Raw genomic sequence first — 25,381 nt, 5'->3', positions numbered from 1 at the left:
TCGTGATGAAATACTGAATCATTTAATAATATTCAACATGTAATTATTATTTACTAGTGCATCGTTATTTACTAATGTATCAAGGGGTTATGTAGGGATACATTGCCAAAGTGGAAGTATAAAAATGAATACACATTGCCAGGCTGTCTCAGTGAATGGCAGTGTAGTGCTTTCTGCCACACACATAGACAATCCCCAGAGCACACTCCTGTTAAACTGCTAATACTAAGACCCATTCAGGCTCAGCCAAAATGATAGTGGAGAGAGACATTGCGCTAAAAGGGTTGTTTCATCTAAAAAAAAAAGAAAAAAGTAGTAGTTGGGTGGCTCTTGTCATGTCGTCAAGACTGTTTGACCCTAGTTTTAAGTCTAAATTGGTTATCCTCATGGGACATCAAGTTTAAAGTACCATTTCTGAGTAAAACATTTGGTTGATGACATTAGACGGAGTTTAAATCGCCCTGTGTCGCCCTGGCTAGAGCCTGGACCTGGGAGCCGTTGCCCAAAAACAAAAAAAAAATCCTTTGTTACTTTGTTAAAACTGTTTGCCCCGTCTAATTGAAATACATGAACTCCTCGATCCAATATAGACTTAATTAAGTGGGAATGTGCATAATTAAATTTGAGCGAATGCTTAATTATAATTCGTCGCGGCAAATCACGGATTCGGCGCGATCATTATTTAGAATCAATCGACGACCCCGTCAGAATTGTTTTCCGACGACAACGCTGCAAAGAGTTGGTTTCGGAACGACCAGCAGAAACTCGGGACCTGTGTTTCGCTCGCCGTCTCACCTTCTCTGAAGGCTAAAAAATGAGTGTCTAGCCGCCGCGTCTTGCGTGTCGGCCTTTCCCTGTCCTTCTGCGTTTTACTTCCATCCTCTGCTCCCCTAAGCAAAATAATATAAGTACTCGTTTCTGTTCTGTCCCTCTGTTCTCAATTTCTTACTTATGCTCCTTTTTCCAATCCATATATATTTTTTTTTTCCCAATTAAATTCCCCTGATCTGTCCATGCCTTGATCTGTCTGTCTCGCACTCTCTCATTTGTCCTCTTTCTTTTCTGTTTTTTTTTTTCCTGTTTTTTTTTTTTTCTTTTTTTTTTTTTTCGTGTCCTGCAGGCTGTAGCTCCTCTACGAGAGAAGATTCGGGATCTAGAGCTGAGGTAGGATTGTGTTGTATATCCATCACGTCACATCTGTACTGTGTATGCTGTTCGACATGACGATACACACACACACACACACACACACACACCCCCCAGTGGCTCTCGTCCGTTCACACAACAGTTAGTAGCCTGAAAGCCTAACAGATGCTACAGGTAAACACAGCTTGAGAGCCTTGATATTCTGTGTACAGTTTGGAAGTCCATCTGTCTACTGTGTGAAGTTTTTTAGACCTAGTTTCACTCTGACACAGCTGTGCTTTCCAAAGGGTTTAGTTGTTATTCGATACTCAAGTCGGTGTGTTTATCACATATGGACATGAGATAGTAGCAGTATTGTAGACTTTGATGTAGCCGGCCATAAGTTCAGACCATATGATTGTATGATAACTGGCTAATGTGATACAGGCCAGACAAGTTGACGTGGGTACAGGACACAGTGAAAATAGTATGTCAGGTATAATTCAACATGAAAAATGCCCATGGTCACCCTCATTGTTTCAAGGTAAAAAAAAAAAAAAAGAATTCCCATCTTGTCTGCTGTTCTCGGTAACCGTTGGCAACCTATAGCTGTGTGTTGGTCTAAACTGATGCATGGGAGGGACGTTTGGGTAAAGGCTCTGAGGTGTTTGAGGCTTGAGCAGCACAGACAGAACCATAATGCACTCACAGCCACTCTCTAGTCTCCAGTTATCTTTTTGATTAGGTGTGAAATCCCTGACATATTGGCAAATGTGGCTGGACTGAGCTCTCGTCTCCCCACACTGGGCCCGGAAAAACTGAACCACGGTACCTGAGACACTATCAGCCCAGCCTTGAGTCTGACTAACCATGGGACTTACCACGCACACACGCACAAAGGATGACAATCAAAACTGTGAGGACTCACTGAGTCAGTTTTCAGCGGCGCAACTTTGACCGGGAGAGGAATCTCATTTCTGTGAGAGAAAAAAAAAATCTGTTACACCGGAAAAATGAAATAGAGTTGAACGGTAGGCGAGACAACGGAATCTTTTTTGTTTCATATGAATGGGGTATATATATATATATATATATATACTGTGTACTAAACCCTTGAGGGAGTTTCACTGAAGCGGTCTGCTCTGGCTGAGATTATGAAACAGCACTGATGGAAGTTCCTCTAAGTGTGAGACTGAGATGTCAAAGTTCAAAGACAGGCAAAGGTCCGGAACCCACTAGAAATCGTTTACTCACACATAAACACATTTCCGCATCTTGTTCACGGGTCACTCTGGTACCACAGCAAGGGTAAAAAAAAAAAAAAAAAAAAATCATTAACCTCAGCAGACTTTCTTTTTTTTTTTGCAAGGGCACAGAACTTTGTGAGAGAGAATTTTTTTTACTGAGTTTCATCTACGGCCGGTGTTCACCGAGTTTAATCCAGGACTGATTTTTTTTGCGAGTTTAACTGAGACGTGCTGCTCAGGCTCTTTTTAATCTTCTCAGCGGTAGGGAGAGGAGGAGCGGGTTCGGTGAGAGCCAGTGTGCGTGGGGGGGGGAGAGACCATCCCCTCCAGTCCCTGTGGAGTCAGACAGCCACTGCTGAGTTAATAAAACAATGCCTCTCTGACTTCATACAAACACACAAACAACACAGCTCCCTCAGCTTATACCAGCACACAAATATAGCGCGCACACACACGCACGCACACGCACGCACACACACTCTGTGGCTGTGCCGGTCCTTGTTTGTTTGTTCTGTTTCTGTTATTTTAGAACTGCAGGAGCCTCATTGGAAAGTTGGGATACAGTTCAGCATGTTCGTCTGTTCATTTGTTTGCATGGCCTTAAGAGAGCCTTTTGATTTGGGGCAGATTGGATTCACAGAGCTAGATGAAGCTCAACTGAATCTCTTCCATTGCCTCTGTATTTCCATCCTCTCATTAATCATCCCAATCAGTTATTAGACCCTGGGCCTGTTTGGTGTTCTCTAGTTGTTTACTCTATTGGTTGATGAAATGGGGAGCGTGGATTTGCAGCGGCAGAACGATTACTAATTGAATTTGCTGGTAATGACTGTTTTCTCCCCGTGTACCAAACTTGAATCAGAGCCAGAACGTTGACTATCAGTTCAGATCTGCACTGCGTCTATTGCTTTTTCATTCGGGTTTGTCTCATTCTTGGAGTGGCTAACAGAGCGTATTAACACGCTTGAGATGTATGAAGACAGTGGGCATGCATCATGCTTTGAACTGTTTTGTTCATAGGTTTCAGTGATACAGGGCTGTCGATTCTCTGTTCTACGTTCCACTGGCCTTCAAACAGCTGAAGCACTGATCTTGAAAAGCTAGTCTCTCTGTGAGAGTCCGAAAGAGATTTATTTATCTCAGCGAGACCCAGAGAACAAGTAAAAAATTTAAGACTATTAGTCAGTCCTCGGGAAAGAGGTATGCCTCTCAGGACACTGGTAGAGGGAGTTGTCTGTGTGTAGGTTACTTTGAGTTGTCATCCTCTCCTGGATTTTGCGTGTGGACCAAAGGTCTGAGGGGGACTTCAAAACCTGCCTTTGTAGGAGGCAGATGCCGTGAATATATTGCATCGCCCCCGTATACTCTGGAGTCAACTGCCAAAAAAAAAAAAAAAAAGCCAAGAGCATTGAATTAAAACAACAACAAAAAAATTCTTATTTTTTTCTAGTTTTACCCAGAAGTACCCACCTGTGAAGTTCCTCTCTGAAAAAGACAGGAAGAGGATTCTGGTGAGTGAACTTTACTTCTTAACAAACTTTTCATTACTCTTAATTTGAGTGACTTTTTATATATATATATATATATAAGTTTTGTATTGATACCTGTTTTGTAACATCTGATTATTGAAATCTTGACATGAACACATTGGCTCTTAATAACACGGTCATCATTACTGTATAACGTCATCATCTCTGTGTTTGTTTTTCTAGATGATAGCTGCTCACTTACTTTATATCAGTCAGTTTTTCATCAGCTAATTGTTTAGCTTTTTCCTAATTTCCCTTGAGTGTTCAATAAGTTAAAAAAAATGTTTAAAAAACACCCCGTGGTTTAGAGCCATCCAGGTTATTGGTCTTGGTGGTGATGTCAAATATCTCCTGAGAGATGCAATGAGAGAGATGGATTGGCGGATATAGCAGAGGAGGGTGGAAGGTCGCTCAATTTCGCTGATTGTGCTCGTCACTGCTTTTCGGCAGTTCTAAGTGAAGAGGAGCCATTTGGCCGAGAGCAGCTCAGCGACACTGTAACTGCACCTCTCTGGGCTAAAGCTGCTGGTTTCGGTTATTAGATTTTTTGTTGTTGTTGTTGTTGTTTTTTAACTGAAAACATGATAAAAAAAGGATTGAGCTTATGTTTTATGTTAAAGTTCCCGTAGGAGATCTGACAGTTCTTGTTTGAATGTCAGAAAGACATGTAATTTAGAGTACTTCAACCGCTTTCCTTTTCTGTGCGTTAATAAGCGCCTCTCTCTTGTGTGAAAGCCTGTCAGAACCTACAGTTAGTTGTTGCCAATCAATAGTATCGTTAGTTACATTAGTTAGTTACATTTGTCTTTTTCCCATCATTTCTTAAATTTCCATGACAACTTAAGAGGTTTGTGTGATCATGTTTCTGTAAAATTTAAGGTAGAGTTGCTGTCTTTTCACATACTATGATGCTGCAATTCATCGTCTTTTTGTCTGGTTTTGAAACACTGAGGCATGCAAACACTTCATGCGGGAAGCGGTTTTAGGTCCCTCCATAACTTTTAAAATGAATTGATCTTCGGCTAATTAATAACGGTCAGTAGTTTTCCACAAGCGTCAAACTGGGTGACTGGGCTGTATTGCAGATTGATGAGAATCTTCAGAGAAGAAGAGGAGAAGAATTATCGATATGAAATGAAACAGAGACATAAATAACTGTCTCCTGTGTGTTTTCCACAGATCACGGGAGGAGCGGGCTTTGTTGGCTCCCACTTGACGGATAAATTAATGATGGACGGACACGAGGTCACCGTGGTGGATAACTTCTTCACCGGCCGCAAGAGAAACGTGGAGCACTGGATTGGTCACGAGAACTTTGAGCTCATTAACCATGACGTGGTAGAACCACTATATATCGAAGGTAAGCAAGACCGCTGTGTGCGTCCTCTCTAGTCTAGAATGTTCCGTTTGGGGAAAAAGTCGTTTAAAATGCATCATGTAGAACACGGTTTTACAGCTCATAGTATGATGCTGCAGTGTAACTGTGTCATGACAGAACTGGGTACAGTATGTTGATTTTTCGTTAGCGAGTGTTCGCGCCGCGGTTGTCGGATGCATGTTTTCAATTTTTTCACAAATGTGCCTGTTTTTGCATCTTACTGGAATCCAGAATTCCATTTAAGATGCGTTTTTAGTCAAGTTTTGGTTCAGAACATAACATAAGCGTGCCGTTGATCTTTTTGGACATGTCTTCTGCTTTTCTCACATCAGATGTGCTAAAACCTGAAATAAATTAATAAATAAATAAACAAAGAGAAAGGTGAGAAATAGTGCCATGTTTGAATAAGCAGAGTTAGCAGAGTTAATTGTTATCATTTTCCTGCTGGAAATCTGTTATACACTCACAAATACAAACTGTTCATACGCCATAAAAATGGATATGAGATTGTTTGATGATGCCTAAAGAGAGGTGATTGCATGGATCTCAAGCAAGCTCTTTCTGTCATTTCGCCTCTTATTGACCTCAGAATGAACTTTGATTTGTTTGTTTTGCTATTCATTCATGTGAATTTCCAAGTAAAATTCTCATCAAGAGATGGAGAAAAAAAATCTCAAAAAAGTAGAGCCTAGTGATTTGCCACCGTCAGTGTATCGGTAAAAGTTGCTTGGGTTCTCACTGTTGCAGTACATTACCTTGCATAATATGTTGTATTGACACACTAATACGAGTGATTTGCAGGGAGCTTTAGATGGGTTTCCTAGAAGGGAATCAGCATAATGATAACTGCTTCTGTGTTGAAAAAACGTCATTTTTAGCCGCCTTTTCAGTGGGGTTAGAATTGTTCATTATGAATTATGAACAGATTCTAAGAAAACAAGATCGACCTGGACAGAAAAATGATCAGTCATACAGAATCTCAGTGGACATGTGCTAAACACTGGATAGATGAGAAACGGAAGTACAACCATTGTTGCAAAGAATGTGTCTATTAAGCCTAATTATTCACGGGAACATTCATTTTCGGGAGAATTTGAATGAACCAGCTCTGAGGACATTTCAAGGAGGAGAGAAAGAGAGAGAGAGAGAGAGAGGGGTAAAATCTGGGAAAAGAATAAAGCACAAGGCTATCAGTAAAGCGCAGATAGGACATTTTTCAAAGGAGAGAAGAAAAAAAAGGTGGCGAGAGAATAGGTGAAATAGAAAAGAGAATGCTAAAAAGGCATAAAAAGGTAGCTTAAAAGAATTAAAGTGGAAGAGACAGGCTGTAAAGGTAAGAGAGCTGGAGAAGAGCAGCATTTAAAGAGAGAATGAAAGAGGAGTTGAGAGAAACTAGCATAAAAGAAGAGGATAAGAAGAGAGTGGGGAGGGGACATTCAATGAGAAAGCAGTAGTATGTGTGCTTAGAACTTAGCCAAACCTAATAAAACCATACCAGAGATCCCTCCTCAAGCAAGAACTTTATCACAGGCCTGGAAGGTGAACGTTGTTTGTATAGATAATATTTTATATATATATATATATTTCAAAGTATAATGAAGTGTAAACCTATAAATCTTCACTGATAGGCACACAAAGGCCTAGCCTGTGCAAACGCTCGCCTGGACAAAGAAGAAAGCTTTTAGTCACCTGACCACAGAATTCACTATATAGTCAAATAAAAATTCACTTTAAATCCAAATTTGGTATGGGTTATGAGTAATGGCTTAACTGTATATAATAACCTCGGTGAGATTTCACCAATGCTACTGAAATCTTTGAAAGCTCCTTTGGATTTAAATAGGGGTTAAAAAAAAAAAAAAGATCATCGGAAATTGAGAGATGGTTATTTCAAGCCCGTGTCCAGTTTAGATGGACAGCCAGGTGAGACAGAAGGGTGAGAGAGTGAGAGCTGAAGGAACGTGGCAGTAGATTGGAGAGATGTGAAGAGGTGAGAAGCGCTGGCTGTGTGAGTGAGACAGGTTGAGGTGAGACAGGTTGAGTTGTAACGTGGCTCAGCCCTTCACCTTCCTTCACTCTGTGCCATCACAGCTGAGTGGAACAGACTGGCAGAGCGGATCGAGTGACTGACTGAGTGGGAAAAGCCTCTGCTGTTTTCTTAATGGAAAATCTCTCCATCCCCCTTCTGCCCCGATGGGCGATGGCATCTGCTTTCAAATGCCCTAGCGTGGCCCAGCGTTTTTGACCGAAAGGGGCAGTTTGACCCTTGTTACCATTTTAACGGTCGCCTCCAAATCAAAGAACGCAATTCCAAAAAGTGATTTAATTATAATGATGTTTTTCTTTTTTTGATTTACCAAATCCATGAAGTCAAGTGTCACTTGATGATTCGTCAGTAACTGCAGCTCTCTTTAAAAAAAAAAAAAAAAACTCTCTAATCCTCCATATATGATTGTGTTGAACATATTTGTTTACGCCGACAGTTAATTTATTTTATTTATTTATTTTTATTTCACTGAATGCCAAATTGTTTTGTTCCACACTAGTCCAAACTGTAAAGACTACCCAGAAAAGGTTTTTTTTTTTTTTTTTGCGTGGAAGTCATACTTTGAAGATGGTCCTCAATTTTTTTTTTTTTTTTTTAAATATTGCATTAATGGTGCAGCAGTGTTCTCGGTAATGAGTCAGTGGGTTGTCAACAACCTCTTTGACTGGTCCAAAACAGGACGAGACATGCAAAGGGACGCTGGGCCGCGTGGACCGAGCTTTTGACTCATGTTTTCTCAGTGGAGACCATTAGGGTTTACGGACGTGGGCTTCGTTCACGCTGTGAATGCGGTTTGTCAGACGCATAGCATTAGCCTTCATAACAGGCTCTTCCTCCTTCTTGTTTTTCCATTCCCCTCTGTAGATTAGCTTTTCATCTCCTCCTTCTCTTATTGATTGTCCTGCCGTCTCCCTTTGTGCAGAGCCCGCAGTATTGACTTGACAAGGTTCTTTTGGCTGTCACTCAGAAAATCGCTACATTACCAGTGTTTTTCTTTCGTCTTTTCACTGCGGCATTATCACAAACAAGTGCTTGGAAATTTTTTAAATAAATAAATATATATATACACACACACACACGCACACACACACACACATATATATGTATATATATATATATATATATATATATATATATATATATATATTCTCCAACAAATCACAGAGTGGCATCTTATTGACTCTGTGTCCTTGAAGTTTGCATGTTTACTCATGTGTTCATTGCAGGTGTTTCAGTCTTGTTGTAACGGTATCTGTCTCCTTTGAGTGCAAGCGATTCTTTTCCAACAGAAAAAAAAAAAAAAATTTCTTCAATTTGAACCTAAGCTTTATTCAGTGGCTTGTGTAATTTTTTTCAGCCTTTGTCTGACTGATTGTTTGTGAACAAATGTGTATGATTTTTTTTGTTTGTTTGTTTATTCCTTTTTTTTTTTTTTTTCGCTCTTGCATAAGCTGCTTTCCATGCAGAGTGGGCATCACTCTACTCTGCTTTTCAAACTTTGGATTGTGGCTGAAAAACGTAAAAATAGGAAACCGTCGTCCAAAAAGGCTCGAAGGACAAATTGTTGTACTGTCATTTTGGTGAGAGATACTGGATTTGGCATTTGTATGAGGGTTTTTTTATTATTATCATTATTAATTACGGTTCATTTGTATGGAGGCGGATTTGGCTTTTTGGCTATTTGAGATATACACACATTCTTGAAGAAAGGCACTTCCAACACTTATTTGTAATGTTCCTTTCTTATCAGTTCTTTTCAGTATTTTTGAATGGAAATGAAGACTTCAGCAGAACGAGAACAAAACAGGTCTGTTGTTGCTCTCCAGATCTACATTTAGCCTACTACAGGGACAAAGAATATCAGATAATTCTCACTCTCTGCGTTCCAGTTCATTCCAAGAACAGTCTACCTGTCTGCATTATGTTCAGTTATGGATATATATATATATAAAAAAGCTTTGAACTTGAAGTCACTCAGGACTGCCTCTTACTCTGTTTGCAGTGTCTTCCATTTTGTTGTAAGTCACTGGTTTTGATGGAGGATGAACTGTCCAGTAATGTCACACAAAGACAGAGCTTAGGTATAAAGAGGTCTTTTGTTTTGTTTTCTTGGTGTTTTTTTCCAACCGTTGGTTTTGAGGAGAATGCATTCAAGACACCAAAGCAAGTGTCGTTAAATATTCTACAGAGCCAGGCTGCTCCTACTTGCCTTCTATCCACAACTGCAGTCAAAGTCATGAAACGTTACGTTCCTGTGAGACAAAACCATGTTATATAAACTAGAATCGATGAAATTGTGTCGTGGGTGCCATTTGGTCTATGGAACCAAAGATTGCTACCCTGTTGTTATTCCCTATTCTGTGCTGTGTTCCCACTTCACCCATTGAGACTAACTTGGGACCCCCGACTGATCTGTTCATTCTCTGTGTACCAGAGGGATTCGCAGTGAGAGCAAGCACAAATCCCATATACCTACAACATCAACTGATCTTCTGCCCAACAGCGTGGTAGTTCCCCTTGGTTCTCACCAGAGCCCTCGGTTTAGTCTCTGTCTGTCAAGCTTGGCCTGTGTTAGTATGTGTCTGTGGTGTGTGCCAGTGAAATTCATCTCTCTCCTTCCCTCTCTCTCTCTCTCTCTCTGGTTATGTTTCTCTCTCTGTCTTGTATTCCTCTCTCAGTTGACCAGATCTATCACTTGGCTTCACCTGCATCTCCACCCAACTACATGTACAATCCCATCAAGACTCTGAAGACCAACACTATTGGCACGCTTAATATGTTGGGTAAGTATAGTCGAAATATCTCCAAAACCAAATCCCTTCACACAAGTGGCAGACAAACATTTTTTATTTTTCCTAAATTCTGTCCTCACCCCTCCTTTGTGTCTGATTACTCTCCTGCTCCTCTCTCAGCTTCCATCCCCCCCCCCCCCTCCCCTTTAGCATTATTACTGAAAATACTGTTTTCTGTTATCTATAGAGAGTATTGTCTCTTATGGTATTGGTAGTCAATGGGCCTTGTTGTATTAAGGGGAAAACCTTTCTCTCTGATTTACTACCAGATGAACTCTGACTAAAGCTCTGTCATTTTTTCATGTCTTTTCTTACTTGTGCGGACAGCTGGCTGTTTTATACATCGAATCAATCAAATCAGCGGAATGTAAAGAGAAATAATATATTTTGCAGGTTTATGAGAGAACCTCAGGCACTGAGAACCCTCTTACAGAGCTATTATACCAATACGAATACAAAATACTTTATTAATCCCGAGGGAAATTCAAGTGTCGCAACAGCACCGTCAGCACACGCCAAACACGACATAGAATCAAATAGTAGAATATAATAAGATAAATAAGAAAAGAGAATAATGAAAATCAAACAAAGCTAAAAATAAAGGTTGTATCTGTACATTGTGCAGTAATTAGTAACGTAATAAGTAGCCTTTAAGTGAGAATAGTGAGGTAGATAGAAAGTTATTGTCATAGTGTAGGAGTTACATACATAGTATATAATGAATATGCCACAGTATGGAGCAGGAGTAGTAAGATTATCACTATTGTGCTGTGTGTAATGTGAAATGGGGAACATTTGTTGTTGCTACATGTGCAATAGAGAGCATTGTCGTTTTTACACATTGTGTAAAACGATAAAACTAGTTACATGGTGCAATTCTAAACAAGATAACCCTGAGAAGGAGTGAGATAGAAAGAAATAGATATTATGCAATTATGCGATTGTCCATTGTGCAACTGTCCATTGTGTAATCATTATGTTGAAGAAGGAGCAGCACAGGGCATCAGGCATCAGCGTAACCCTTTGCTTCGGCAGAGGTCACATTGCAACTAATCAGTTAGCGTTAAGAAAATGATTTCGGACGATACCCATGGGGTGTTTGGTATTTGGTAGTAACAACCCAAAGAGTTTGTTCCAGTGGAACTGTTCTAAATATCTTGTTCTCTTTGTTACTTCAGTTGTTTCTACCTCCACCCTGCCTGTTGTGTGCCTAAGCACAGAGTGGATGACCGTGTGTGTGAGAGAGTGTGTGTGTGAGAGAGTGTGTGTGTGTGTGTGTGAGAGAGTGTGTGTGAGAGAGTGTGTGTGTGAGAGAGTGTGTGTGTGAGAGAGTGTGTGTGTGAGAGAGTGTGTGTGTGAGAGTGTGTGTGAGCGAGAGTGTGTGTGAGAGTGTGTAAATGTTTGTGCAGGCGTACCAATGTGCGTCACTTAGAAGTGACTGAAATCGAGGTAGGTGACCTGTGCCAGAGAGAACGGATGAAAATGGATGAATTAGCCCCGCCCGTTTTCTCAGCCTTTCTTCTGCCACGCGCGGCGGAATCTCCACGCGACTGTCGGCGGAGTCAGGGAACGGGCTTTTTCATCATCAGTAGACCGAAGGGAGAGCAGATACAGGCCGCTCATGAAGGCAATGAGCTTCCATTCTTCATTAACATGTTTATAGATTTAGAACCTTCGACATGCGTTCCCATTGTTCTATCTCCTGCCAACACGAGCAGCTGAGAGGTTGTTTCTTCTGCAGTGTTGAAACCTGTCTCAATCTGCTTTCGAACAATACAGTCATCAGTAAATTTTAACTTCACCAAGTGTATACATGACTGTAGGCAGTGCTGTAATTACATTACTTTTGTGCAGGGAGACAGACTCATCTATGGAGAGATATATGTGGTTGGGAAGAAGGAGGTGGAGTAGAGGGTGTGTTGAAATCAAAAACAGAATTGATTTATCTCTGAAAATCAATAACCTTTGTCTCCCCCCCCCCGTCACCCTTGGCTCACTCCTCCCGTCCCTCAGTCAATGTGAATTTCTTTCTTTTTTTTCCCCCTTGACCAGCCCACAGCTCAGTTATGCTGCTGCCTTTTAATTTACATGCATAATTACAGTACCATTACGGAGGCAGTTTTCCAGTTGAGTTTAGTTAAAAACAACAACAAAAAAACACATTTGTTTATAGATATGCTGATGTAACTTAAGCTCTTAGTTGTAATTAAGGGACTTAAAAAGCAAGTAATTACCCTCATGACAAAGAACACTCTGACTTAGAGGTACACACTGCCCCCTCTCATTATATGCATCAGTTGTCATAGCAAAATTGGCAGAATATTGCACAATAAAGAAGGCCATGTGCCTATAGCACATGTAATGAGAAAACATCAGTGAGTAGCATTGATGGTTTCAGCCTGTGCTTACTCGTGAGATGTGTTTATACGTTGAACCAGCTTCAGAGCAGAGCTTCAAGTCGCTACAATTGATTGCCCTCTTGATACCTTTGGCCGTGATTGCTTGTGTGCTATCTAAGACCGGGTCACCGATTTTGATATATTTCACTCTATTGGTTCTCCTGCTTTAGTTGGATTGCTCTTGTAACCAGTTTGTTCTGCCCGTTGTCCTGATCCTCTAGACTCGTTTACTCATATCTGTCTATCTCTCCTGTGTCTTCCTCTCTGCCCGTTTAGGTCTAGACTCGTTTATTCATATCTGTCTATCTCTCCTGTGTCTTCCTCTCTGCCTGTTTAGGTCTAGACTCGTTTATTCATATCTGTCTATCTCTCCTGTGTCTTCCTCTCTGTCCGTTTAGGTCTAGACTCGTTTACTCATATCTGTCTATCTCTCCTGTGTCTTCCTCTCTGCCTGTTTAGGTCTAGACTCGTTTACTCATATCTGTCTGTCTCTCCTGTGTCTTCCTCTCTGCCCGTTTAGGTCTGGCCAAGCGTGTCGGCGCTCGTTTGCTGTTGGCTTCCACGTCAGAGGTATACGGAGGTACGTTTGTTTTCTCACAAGGTTGTTTTTGTTGACTTCTGTCTTATAGCGTGTGACCAGAGTCGGGGAGGAAAAAAAATCCATATTCAGAAATAAAATCGGCTTAAAAAAATGAATAAATAAAATAAAACTAATCTCACAGTTAGTCTCAAAGCTAGTTGAAAATCTGTTCAGCGAAATATAGACCTTTGACATCTAGACTCCCCTGAGAAGCCATTGGATGCAGTTGAAAACATTTAGCTGTGTGGTTACGCTATATAACACACGCAACAAAGCAACATGCAACTGATCTGCAAGCGTCATTCTTTCACTGGCATCGCTCTGTCCTGAGGGCTTGGTTTATTTGTTTGGGTGACTAACTGAACGAGGGCAATCGATTGACCTTTTGGATACACTGGTCCATCAGACAGTTTAAAACATTTCACATTTAGCTTTGCGCTGTTAGAGCGCCTCATGTTGGGTAGATTATGCAATTTAACCCAGGCCTCCACCTCCAGCTTGTCTGGAAGCTTTGCTCCTTTGCCAGCCTTCACCTCCTCCTTAGGGCTTAGTTTATTTGTCGATGTGATTGAGACGAGACCATCTATCGATGTTTACCTCTTTACCGTCTCTCAGCGCTTTTAGGAACCAATGGGGCTTAACTACGACTGAATCACGGGACGTAGAGAGACCATTTTGCCAGATTTGGTATGGCTGATTTTAAGGTTCAGGTTCTCAGAGAGTTCACTCGGGCAGAGGAAAGAGAGGAATGGGCGCTTGATCGATAGACGGGTATTGATGAGACACGGCCGTGTGCAAGGCAGTATAGCTTCACGGTGTTCGCTCCTGCTCAAATTTTCCAACCCTGATTTGAACAAACAACGTGGGAGATGAGGAGGCTGTTTGGCACCTCCTCGTAGTTCTCCCCCTTTTTTTTTTTTTTTTTTTTTGTTTTATTTTAATAGGAGTAATTTCTTGCGTGACCGCAGAGAGCTGTTCCATGTCTCTGTCATAAAAGCTGAGTCGAAATGAATCGACAGGACCGTGTGTTTGGTCTTCACTCACTCACTCACTCACTCACTCACTCGAGTCTAAGATGAACAGACGTATTTTTGGAATTAAGCTAACGTGAAAACATGGTAACATTTTCCTTCATGTGTTCCAACCTTTGAAAAAAGGGGCTTGAAGGAAGGAAAAACATTTGACATTAAGGCTTTCACATGTGTTGCCTGGCAACGGTCCAGCCGCACCATACGTGCGTAAGGGTAACGGCCTGATCTGTGTTATGAGACTAGTTTCAAACAAGACCCGGGCCACATTCATTTTCCTGCCAGTGATGTCATGTCAGAAGCATGAACCATAGCTCGATGCATGACAGAAATGTCCCACATACAGATGACATCTGGGAGGAAATGTCAGCGAGATAAAAGGGGTTGATGAGAGAAACCCATTGGATCAACTGCTTGACGTAATCAAATTAAAAAAAAAAAAAAAAAAAAAAAAAACAAGAAAAAGAAAAGAAAAGGGGAAAAAAAATGAAAGGCTGAAGTAAGACGCGACTTATTACTTAAAATAAAAAACCGGCCATTACCGCGTATTTCGGTATATTGCAAGTTTAAACTAGAATTTGAATCAGCTATTTTAAAAGATGAATTGCAGTTTCACGGATCAGAAAAACGTGGTGTCACTGTCGTATTATTTGATTATTGAATTTAAAACAAAGCAGTGTCAAAATGAGCTTATAAAACACAGCACAGCTTCCTTTTACCAGCAATGACAGTACAATTACCATTTTACATCAGTGCAGGATCATTTTCATTTCATAATTGGCATAGGGGTGGGTGAAGGGGGGGGGGGGGCTGTCTAACGACATTAGTCAGTAATATTGAAGTGATTTTTGGGGGTATTTGGTAAGATGGCAGGGGCAGGTTGTCTCTCTGGAGGTGAATATATCACTCCACGGACTTTCAGTCTTAAAACGCGTGACACGGGAGATTACGCGGAAGCCAATTCCGGGATTATTGAGAAAAAAAAATTAAAAAATCACACACGCTCAGGCTTTTTGCTGTGGCCGAGAAGGGCGAGAAAGATCTGTCCGTCCTGAATAACGGTCGAAGCCCCGGGAACACGGCCATCAAACTACGCCTGTCAGACTCTTCTCATGCCTCCAAGCTACCGATTGCGATCACAACACGCTAATCTCCCTCAGTTACGCAGCGACTCCGCACAGTAGAAACGAGAGGTGGGGAGCCGACTGCAGTTGATATGATTAAAACAAAATAATAATAAAGCTAAAAATGTTCATACGCGTTTTTATTTTTTCATCTCAGCGCGTTCATATGTTTTTGTGTGTTGTTGTACAGTGTGTGTGACACAGCTTTTAAAGCTTGGCAAAAAGAGAATTCGTTATTTTGCATTTAAATGAGTCAATGTTTTTTATTGTTTTATTTTCCTTAGAAATGTAAGATTAGCTTTGATTTTGTGTGTGTGTGTGTGTGTGTGTGTGTGTGTGTGTGTGAGTGAGTGGACCAAACATGACCAGGGAACATGCATGTTTGCAGAGGTGCAGACTGCGTGCATGACTTTGATGTAAAACAAAACGCGGCAGGTGGAGGGTTGCTTTGTGGGGAGCAGATTAATGTCAGTCTCATTTGCTCAAATGTACTGACTCCTGACACGCACGCACGCACGCACACACGCACACACACATACACACACACACACACACACACATACACGCACAAACACACCCCCTCACACACACACGCACACTCATACATACATGCATACACACACACACACACACACACACATACATGCACAAGCACACGCACACACACACGCATACACATACACACATACACACACAAACACACCCCCTCACACACACACACACACACACACACACGCATACACATACACACATACACATACACGCACAAACACACCCCCTCACACACACACACACACACACACTCACACTCATACATACATGCATACACACACACACACACACATATTCACTGCCTCCTGTTGGTCCTCCACCTCAGTTTCCTCTCTCGCTGGGGGTTGGTGTGATGCTGTTGTGTTCTGGTATCAGGGACCAGCTGGAAATGCTAAAATGAGAAGCCCAGCTGTGAGTGCTATACACTGTTGCCTAAAAATATGTGTGAAGGAGAAAGGAGAGGCTATAATTTAGCAGCATAGGAGATCTTTGAAGTCCTATAAGTCGAGTTATCAAGGTTGACACTCGCAGCTGGTGGCTCTGAGTTTGCAACATGTGTGTGTGCGTGTGTGTTTTTCCAGATCCAGAGGTGCATCCTCAAAATGAAGACTACTGGGGCCACGTAAACCCGATCGGGCCCCGCGCGTGTTACGATGAAGGGAAACGGGTCGCTGAGACCATGTGCTACGCCTATATGAAACAGGTAAAGAAAAAAGCCAAACAGACAGAAACGTACGAAAATGTGTTCACAACGGCGTCCGCTAGCTTTCTTTCCATAGTTAGGTTAACATGCCGTTGCTTTGGACAGTAGCAAACTTTTCGTCTCCATGGAGACAGAATTGCCTGGTCGATGCCTCGTCACAGTGATAAATTAGCCATCGTGTTCTGAGGTTATGATGAATGGAACAGATTTCTAATGCCTAGACATTTTTCCTCCTATTCAGAAATGCATAAAGCTTTCCTCAACAATGTAAGGATGTCTATGATTTCATTGCTGCAGTGTCTGTATACTTTTTTTAGTCATATTCATGTCCTTCTCTTTCTGTGATTTTCAAATTCACACTGATTGGTTTTGATTTGTCAACGTGGCCTAAAAAACGAGTTAACAGATTGATATTAGCTGGCTGCCATTTGGATTTGAGCGCCTCAGTGGGTACCCTTCCCCCTCAGACGACTCTTCTAATTGGCTGTCGCCTGCAGCTCCAAACGTCACGTATCCCCTGTATTCATCGCTTTAGCCCACTCCTCTACTTCTCTCTCTTTCGCGCACTATGGAAGGTTATGTGCTTTTTTTTTTTTCCCCCGTCCCCCTACAGTTTAATAAAGTCCGGCGGGCATAGAGTAATTTGGTAGCTCTTAAATGTCGATTGGCCGGACTCAACAGAAGACTGTGATGGTGTGGACAGAGTGGGCACTATAGGCTGCTGGAAGGGGGTCAGCTTGTTCCTGCCCTTACTGAGGGACAATCAAATCACACTCAGCCCTGACCTCTAGAAAACCCATCCCCTCCCCAACACATAACATCATCTTACAACTCGAGTACTCATGTCCTGAAAAAACTCGAGGACTCGAGTACTTGGTGCGTGGGGTGTGTGTGGGGGTGCTGCTGCATCAATTAAAAGACTAAGCAAACTATGATGCGGTTGGTCTCAGCGCATAGGGCAAAGCATAAAATTAACGATATGATATGAAGATAACACTTTGTCTTACCTTACACAATGGTGAAGTATGGATGATACTGACGATACTATTGTTACCAATATTCTACAGTAGCCCATAGAAAGTTCAGTCAACAAAGCGTGTTGTGCACACTATAGTGGGTTGAACCCAGGTAAATTTGAAAACGCATAATTATTTCTCCGTTAAATGTTCTTATTGTGTTAAGATATAGCTGCTGGTTTTTGCGTGGTCGTCATTAGTAATCCTAACCGACTTAAAAATGAAATTAGTCGTATATGCTTCCATCTGCCTTCACGTTAGTAGCCTAGTCTATGATATGACAGACTCGATGTTAGAGCCATCCTTGAGAAATCCGTCCACAACTCACAAATGTTGTACGTTTATTTAATCGCAACGGCAGTAAGGAAATAAAATCTACACAGTGAAATACAACAATAAAGCGAACAAACAATCGATTTCCCACTTTAATGCTGTCGCCATCGTTCCTCTCGTTTTCCAACTGGATACTGAGTGTGCGCAAGATCTAGCATCACGCGATTAACGAGTACTCTACGATAATGTCGAAACTCGAGAATTGATGTAACCGCTGGAGCCCCTAATTGTGTACTTACTTATTCTCAGTAGGTTTGTGTAATAGGTTCGATTTACGTACATACCTCTTGTGAATCTGTAGTATGTAAAATGTCTTCTTTTTTTAGGTTTATTATTTCAGAATTTCTAAATATGTTTAATGAGACAGAGTTCGTTTGCTGTCCTTATGCCTAGTCTTGTTTTGAGACTACGGTTTTGTTTTTTTTGGGGGGTCTTTTTTTTAGGTCATAATGTAACTGACTAATACTTGCCCTGCAAAAGGGATTACATCTGTCTCTCACATCTCTTGATATATCTCTCCGATTTGATATCTTTATCTTTCTCACCACAGTCTCTGTGTTGTGCATTCACTGACAGAGTGGTGGAATCACAAGGGAACTATTTTCTCCATATCTCTAGGAAGAAAAAATGTGCCTTTTCCCTTGTGTTGCATGTCAATCAAAGAGACAGTTTGATTAGAATATCATCACTTTCATCTGGCATTTTCACATTTAATTGAAATACAATGACATTTCAAAGGAGACGTCTGGATGCTCATGGACTGAGGGGGAAAAAAAGCACAGGAGCCAAAAATATTGACGAATTCTTGGTATTGTATTTTTTTTTTTTTTTTTTTTGCATGTAATACATGTTTATAATGTTGTGCAAAATGTTATCTCAGATATAATTTAATAGTACAGACTCATCTTAGGGTAAAATGTCCATTATGGCAGTGACTGACAGGCATGGGCCATGGGCCAGGACGTCAGATACTGACAATTTTTTTTTTTTCCCTAAAACTCTGCTGTCTTTTGATTTCCTGTACCACAACGTGACCCGTTGTCACGGAAAGTGCTTTCTTTGTGCTTACGATGAATTCTGCTTATGACGAGATTCTACTGGCCCAAGTTGTTATTGCTTTACAATTTTACTGCTCCAGAATAAGCAAGATTTATAAGAACTAATAATGATGAGTCACAGCATGAGACTCCTAACCAGTCCACATGTGCTCATACATATTTTAATTCATCATATTTATTATAAATAATATCCGTGTACAGTTCAATCATTTCCAATTGATCGAGTGTGAATTTGATCCTTTTTCACTTGCTGGGTATGAATTCCATCACTCAAAACTCACAGGGTAAAAAATACAGGTCGGCAGAATTCAAACGTTAGAAATGCAGGGCCCCAAAGCTGACATCTCCTCACTGAATACACTGAACAAGCTTTCTTTTACTCGTCTAATAGTGCTAAGTTGAAATTCCTCGGCAGTAATTCATAATCTGAGGTTGTTAAGTGGAAGTTATTGACTTTCTAAAGTCATCATTTTGAATGTCTTTATTACTGTGAGACTGTCTTGTTGCACAGTATTTCAGCTTTTTTTTTTTTTTTTTTTTTTTTTGAACCTGGGAAGGGACGATGCCTTCTACCCCCACCCTAGCTGACTACTTTTCTCCTTAGACTGACTACTTCAAATGTAAAGGGAACTCAACTGGTACATTTCTTCCCTTAGTTTCCCTGTAGGATTTAGGCGTAGCTTGTGTGAATCAGCAAACACGAGGCTTACTACTTTAATGTTGGGTCCAACAATTTCTCAGACATACATAACTTATGCTTACAAAGTGTTCTCAGAGAACGATGGCCCCTCTTCCTTTCCTCAGTAGGGTCTCTTAAAAGTTTTTTGTTCACATGTAGATCAGCACCCCGGAGGATGGTTCTAGAAAAATAATCGGAGCAGTTTTAGAGACTGGGCATCTTAAAGCTCCGACAAATAACTTTTTTTTTTTTTTTTTTTCTTCCCCAAGTCACAGTGTTCTAAAACCCTTGTAATTCCTTATTTGACATGAGAAATGGAGTAGAAAATGGAACACCTTTGATGAAAACGTGGACTTCCGGTAGTATAAAATGATGTTAGCTGGCTGTGAGGGACTCTAAGGATGGCCAGACTTCCATTAGACTCAGAGCAGTACAGCTCTGAATAACAGAGTGAAATTGCTTCCCCCAGCCAGACGTCTGTGTCACTTCACAGGAGGATTAGAAACTAGGGTCACAATGCATTTCCTCTACACACACACACACACACACAGAGAGAGAGAGAGAGAGAAAGGCTGCATCTTGTCTGCCTTTGGCAAGTGTAGTCAGTTGGTAAGCATTTATCATCTTTTCCTCCATTCCTATCTGTTCATGTCATCAGTTAGATCCACAGACATACAACTTTCTGTTCCAGTCATTTACATTCATATGAGTTTCTCCACAACTACATATCCTTGAGTCACCTATGGTAAGCCGTAAACCACCAATAGAGGCCCCCAGGGGAATTTTATATTTCAGGATATTTAAGACATTAGTAAGTATTGACTCGGTGTATGCCATAAAAAGATCTTATTCCAGGTATTTCCTAACAAAGTCGGTCTCAGAAGAGAGAGATAATTGATGGACCTCAGCGTCAGCGTGTTAAATGAGCGGGGTCCATCGGCAGGGGCGGATGTCAGAGATACCAGGGGCTTTGTCGGAGTCACCGTCACGTCTGCCTGTCTTATCCTCCCGCTCATTAAATGTGGAGAAGGCCAGTGCGCTCCTTTTGTCACGTTGCTCACAAAACCGAAGTTACTGTTGAAGTTATTCGTTTACTCTCATACCCGGAAAGTAACACCCCCCCCCCCCCCAACGTCTCGTCTTTGTCGTAATCGCAGAGACACAACGCTATGGAGAACTCTTTGGGTGCTACAGTACGCTGGTTAGTTTGTGGCTATAGTTTGTCAGAAATACAATTTAGCTGTAGTGACGAGAATTGAGACCGGAAAAGGGTTTGTTGTTAGTAGATAAATGTATGAATGTATATATGAGGAAAGAGTATGGAGCAGTGTGTTCCTTGCCGCACTAGACCTCCACTGTTGTTCTTTTGCCCCTTTGTTTTCCTCTTCTCCAGACTGCTTTGTCTGTCTCTCCCACACCTCCTCTCCTCTGGAGCCATCGTCTTTCGTAAACGTGGAATAGCAGCCAGTCGATGGACCCCCGAACCGTCTACGTCTCCAATTAACGTAATTAGCCAACATCGCGTCAAACCTCTCTGCTTTCTCCCTGTCCATTCACATCGCAATCACACACACGCACACGCACACATATATACACGCACGCAAGCACACACACACACGCACATAACACAGACCTTTTTAAATATCACCCCGGTCTTGCTGTCTTCACACACACACACACACACACACACACACACACAAACACGTAGATCCACATCCCCCTCTCTTCTTGGTCTCTTTCTTCAAAATCAGATCTTTCTTTCTTTCTTTTTTTCTCCATCGATCCATCATTCATCTGTGCCTCCATTCATCCAACCATCCCTACATTTGTGGAACTCTGTATGACTCTGAATGCCCGTATGTCATGTATTCATGCGTATATTCACACATGATCCCTCTGTTCTGATAATTGTCCTTTTGCTGGTTGTGGTCATTGCTGAACTCCGCCCTAGCTGTGACGTAGGCACTAATGAATTCTATATGAAGTGAATCGTCCATTCATCCTCTGGTACCGTAATTCCATCTGTAATCCTATTTTTTTTTCCTCCACCTCTTTCTCTCCATCAGACAAAGTACATGGTGCAGTGCTATCCATCTTGCCTTTTGACAAGTCACAACCTACTTTGGGTTTAATGTTAATTGCATGTCAGTGTAAAATGTATGCCCATAGGAAGTTCAGGGTGCTTTCTTTATGATGAGCGTTCTGTCCTTAACTTCAGAGCAGTTCGTCAGGACGTCCTTCATCCAAACATTGTTGATTAGTCTGTTAAGTGCTAATGAAACCTAACATGATTTAATTTATTACAGACTATTATTACGTATTATTAACTTATTACAGACTATTATTAATAACTATTACAGAGCTTAGTGTAGTAGTACACACTCTCACTTTTTAATGGTGTTAGGCATACAGTAACATTGTCTTTACTGCAGTGGTCTGTACTCTGATGTGCCTGCCTCTATCGCCAAAAGTCTTCAGCTGGTCCAGAATGCTGCGGCCACAATCCTCAGCAGAACAAACCACATTACACCTGTCCTAGCTTCCCTTCATTGGGAGACTTATCTATTTTCTCTAACTTATGGATAATATAATTTTGAATTGACGTTGTTATGGACATGTAAAGACCTTTGAGACTATACATAGTGATATTGGGCTCTGTTGTTGTTTTTGGAGTGAATGCCCGTCAGTTCCAAACTGAAGTCAAACAGTGTATGATTTGGTCGTGCGTTCAAAGCGAACAGGTGTGCGACACACTTCTCTTTTATGTCCGCACCGCTTCGCAGGGTCGCTGGGAGAAGCCTGTGGGGTGGTGCTCTCAATCAGGACTCCTCTCAAAGTTGTCGCCGTTTCCACGGCAACCGTTCCATTAGGATTCATGAGCTGCGTCCGAGGGCTTAAACAGATTGTCTGTAGATGTCCAAGCGTCGCATGATGAGAATTCAGCGTGTTCAGTGCTCTTAATAGTATCAGCATATGACTGTGAATCTGACAGGTTCATCAGAAAATATTAGGGTTAAAATATTTTCCCCAGATCCCATGATTACAATAAAGAAATGATGTCAAATCAGTGAGACTACACATGAGTTTTCTATCTTAAACATTTTGCCTTTTTCATGATTTTCATGGGTAATCTGAACAGAGGCTGTTTTAAATAACGCAGGTCCAAATTCACCTTAGTCTCAATCTCTCTCTCTCTCTCTCTCTCTCTCTCTCTCTCCCTCTGTGTGGGGTCCTGCATTGTAGCTTGATGTGACCTCCCACCGCTTTGTACCTTAGATGAGCTACCGAGGGCACAACCTTAATTGTACTACACTCCTTTTACTTGATGCAAGGCTCTTTTTGTGTGTGTGTGTGTGTGCGAGCGTACGTGCGTGTGTGTGTGTGTGTGTGTGTGTGTGTGTGTGTGCGCACGCGCTTCTTTGTGTGTACGTCAGCCCCTGTCTTTCCAACAGTTCTACTCTGATAGTTTGTCTTTGTCCTTTTGCTATCTTTACATCTATCACTTTGATTTGAATGTTGCCTTAAGACCACGTGTGTCCTTCACAGTGGTTCTCGGAAAAGGGTTCATGTATTTATTCACGTGCGAAGAGTTAAAAATGTTAGTTTATATTTTCTTCAGTAGAAATCTAAGCACAATACACCTACCCAGGAGATAGTGCCCACAGACAGACAACCACAAACTTGTTCTTTTATTTTTTTATTTATTTATTTGGTGATCTCTCAGGCCAGAGCTTTAGTATCAATCCATTCGTCATATGTAAGGACACATTTATCACACTGGTTATAATAAAAGAAACAACAGTATAATGAAAATATGGAATAGTGGAAGAAATGCCTCCCCTCGATGGGATTCAGCAAGTAGTTTCATTCCAGCAATTTACAACCGTTTAGTATTGGAGGGGAGGGGGTGGTCTTCTTTTCTTTCTAGCCCTTCTATGAAATCACATGTGTATCCTTCTTTATCAGCTCTTGTGCAGAGTGAAGGGATCTCACTGTAAATGAGCCTTTCTGTGTGACCCCCCTGGGTTTTTCATAAGGCAGGAGTAATACATAAATGACATCAGTGTGCTATGAGGAGAGCTCTGCTGAAAAAAAACTGTGAAATTTATCACTTACATGTTTGAGTGGTGGAACTCTGAAGACTGAGGGAGAAAAGTTAATATTTCTGTTTTTTGGTTTGTTTGTTTTTTTTCTGTGTATGCTTTCATGTTGAATTAATCTCGCATACAGCTGGCCTCCAGACTGCCTGACTGTGTATTAAATTAGTTTTGGGAGGGTTCTTTTTTTTTTTTTTTTTTGGTTCCCTTTTCTGGGTGTTTATTCACCTGCTTTTCAATCAAGCATACTGAGTCTGGAAGCCTGTAACAAAGACCAAAACAATCCAGTCCTTCAGAGGGAGGCTTTGCGGCTAGGCACTGATAATCTTTACAGAAACACAGCAGCAGTCAGTCAAACCATCCCAAACTCCACCAAAAACGATGCAATCTGTTTTTCCAGGCACACGGTGTAAAAATAAGACAAATGAAGACGACTACGCCTAATTGTCAGTGTCAGGGCTGTGTCTTTGTTGGTGTGTGGTAAAGCCGTAGTGCTAAGGGACATGCCCTTGTAACCGGAAGGTTGTGAGTTCAAATCCCGAGCATGACATCACACCTCTGATATGTCTCTGGCGTTTCATAACCCCAGGGCTTTTCCGGAATTCTCTGACCTCTAAAGTAGGTAGTAATGTTTGGTCTGGATGAGAGTGCGAACGATGTGTGGTTTAAAAAGAAAAAATAGCACAAGCAATGTCATGAAGTATGAAGGGACGAGGTTGTATGTAGATAAAAAAAAAAGGGTCATTTCTGTTTCTCTCTAAAAACAGAGAATATGTTGTTTTTACCCCTAAGTCTTGCTTTGCAAAGCTACTCGTGTATTGTTCAATTTGGTCAATGCAGGTGGAACATTTCAGGCACAAACAAATTATGACAGGTATGAAGGAATGTTTGACATAGTTTTATCAGCTGTGGATGCAGTACTCATCAGAATGACACTGAACTAGTGCAATTAAAACAAATGAAAACAGAGATTTAAAAATGAGCTACTGAAGGCTAGCATTCAGAGGACTTCTGGCTTAAATGACCTCCATTAAGAAAGTACTGAACTGAGTGTGTCTTTGCGGAAAATTTAATAACCAGCATCAACAACCTTCAGCTATTTCACTGAAAGCACTGACTGCTTTTGACTTCAACACTGCTTCAGATGTCAGTGGGGTTCTTTGTTTTTTTTCATCCTTTTTATTCATTTATTTTATTTTATTTTATTTATCTTGGGGCAGTTTGCTTTAGAGGACTAGCATTCAGTGTGTGTGAATGAAAAGTGAATAAAAACCGAAAGGCATTGCTGTCCGTGAAATCGTCAGAGTATATAACACATGGTCATCTCCCACAAAAAAATCTGTTCCTGGGTATGGGTGTGTGTATGGGTGTGTGTATGGGTGTGTGTGTGTGTGTGTGTATGGGTGTGTGTATGGGTGTGTGTATGGGTGTGTGTGTGTATGGGTGGGTGTGTGTGTGTGTGTGTGTGTGTGTGTGTGTGTGTGTGTGTGTGTGTGTGTGTGTGTGTGTCAGAGGTTATGTACTTTTACAAGCGCAAATTCTCTCTGAAATGATTCCCCGCTGATACATTTATTCTGTCCGTCTTTTGGAAACCGCGCCTTTTTTTTTTTTTTTTTTCTTTTTCAATTCAGTTCTTATAACGCTCTTTACGTCAGAGTATGAAAAAAACGAAGAAAGAGAAAACACTTTTCGTA

General features: G+C 41.2%; 1 protein-coding gene across 2 annotated transcripts in view; it reads left to right on the top strand.

Moving 5' to 3' along the window:
• Nucleotides 1–25,381, top strand: part of uxs1 (UDP-glucuronate decarboxylase 1) — a 47,658-nt gene that overhangs the window by 12,611 nt on the left and 9,666 nt on the right. For both annotated transcript variants that reach the window (XM_030786346.1, XM_030786347.1), the window contains exons 4-9: nucleotides 1,121–1,164; nucleotides 3,823–3,883; nucleotides 5,081–5,261; nucleotides 10,005–10,109; nucleotides 13,038–13,097; nucleotides 16,383–16,504. In XM_030786346.1, the coding sequence (XP_030642206.1) occupies nucleotides 1,121–1,164; nucleotides 3,823–3,883; nucleotides 5,081–5,261; nucleotides 10,005–10,109; nucleotides 13,038–13,097; nucleotides 16,383–16,504 (573 nt within the window). The remainder of the gene's footprint in view (nucleotides 1–1,120; nucleotides 1,165–3,822; nucleotides 3,884–5,080; nucleotides 5,262–10,004; nucleotides 10,110–13,037; nucleotides 13,098–16,382; nucleotides 16,505–25,381) is intronic.

Source organism: Chanos chanos, chromosome 10 (assembly GCF_902362185.1).
Source record: "Chanos chanos chromosome 10, fChaCha1.1, whole genome shotgun sequence".
In the NCBI taxonomy this organism is placed as follows: domain Eukaryota; kingdom Metazoa; phylum Chordata; class Actinopteri; order Gonorynchiformes; family Chanidae; genus Chanos; species Chanos chanos.
The sequence above is the reverse complement of the archived record's forward strand: the minus strand, read 5'-3'. Positions and strand labels throughout refer to the sequence as shown.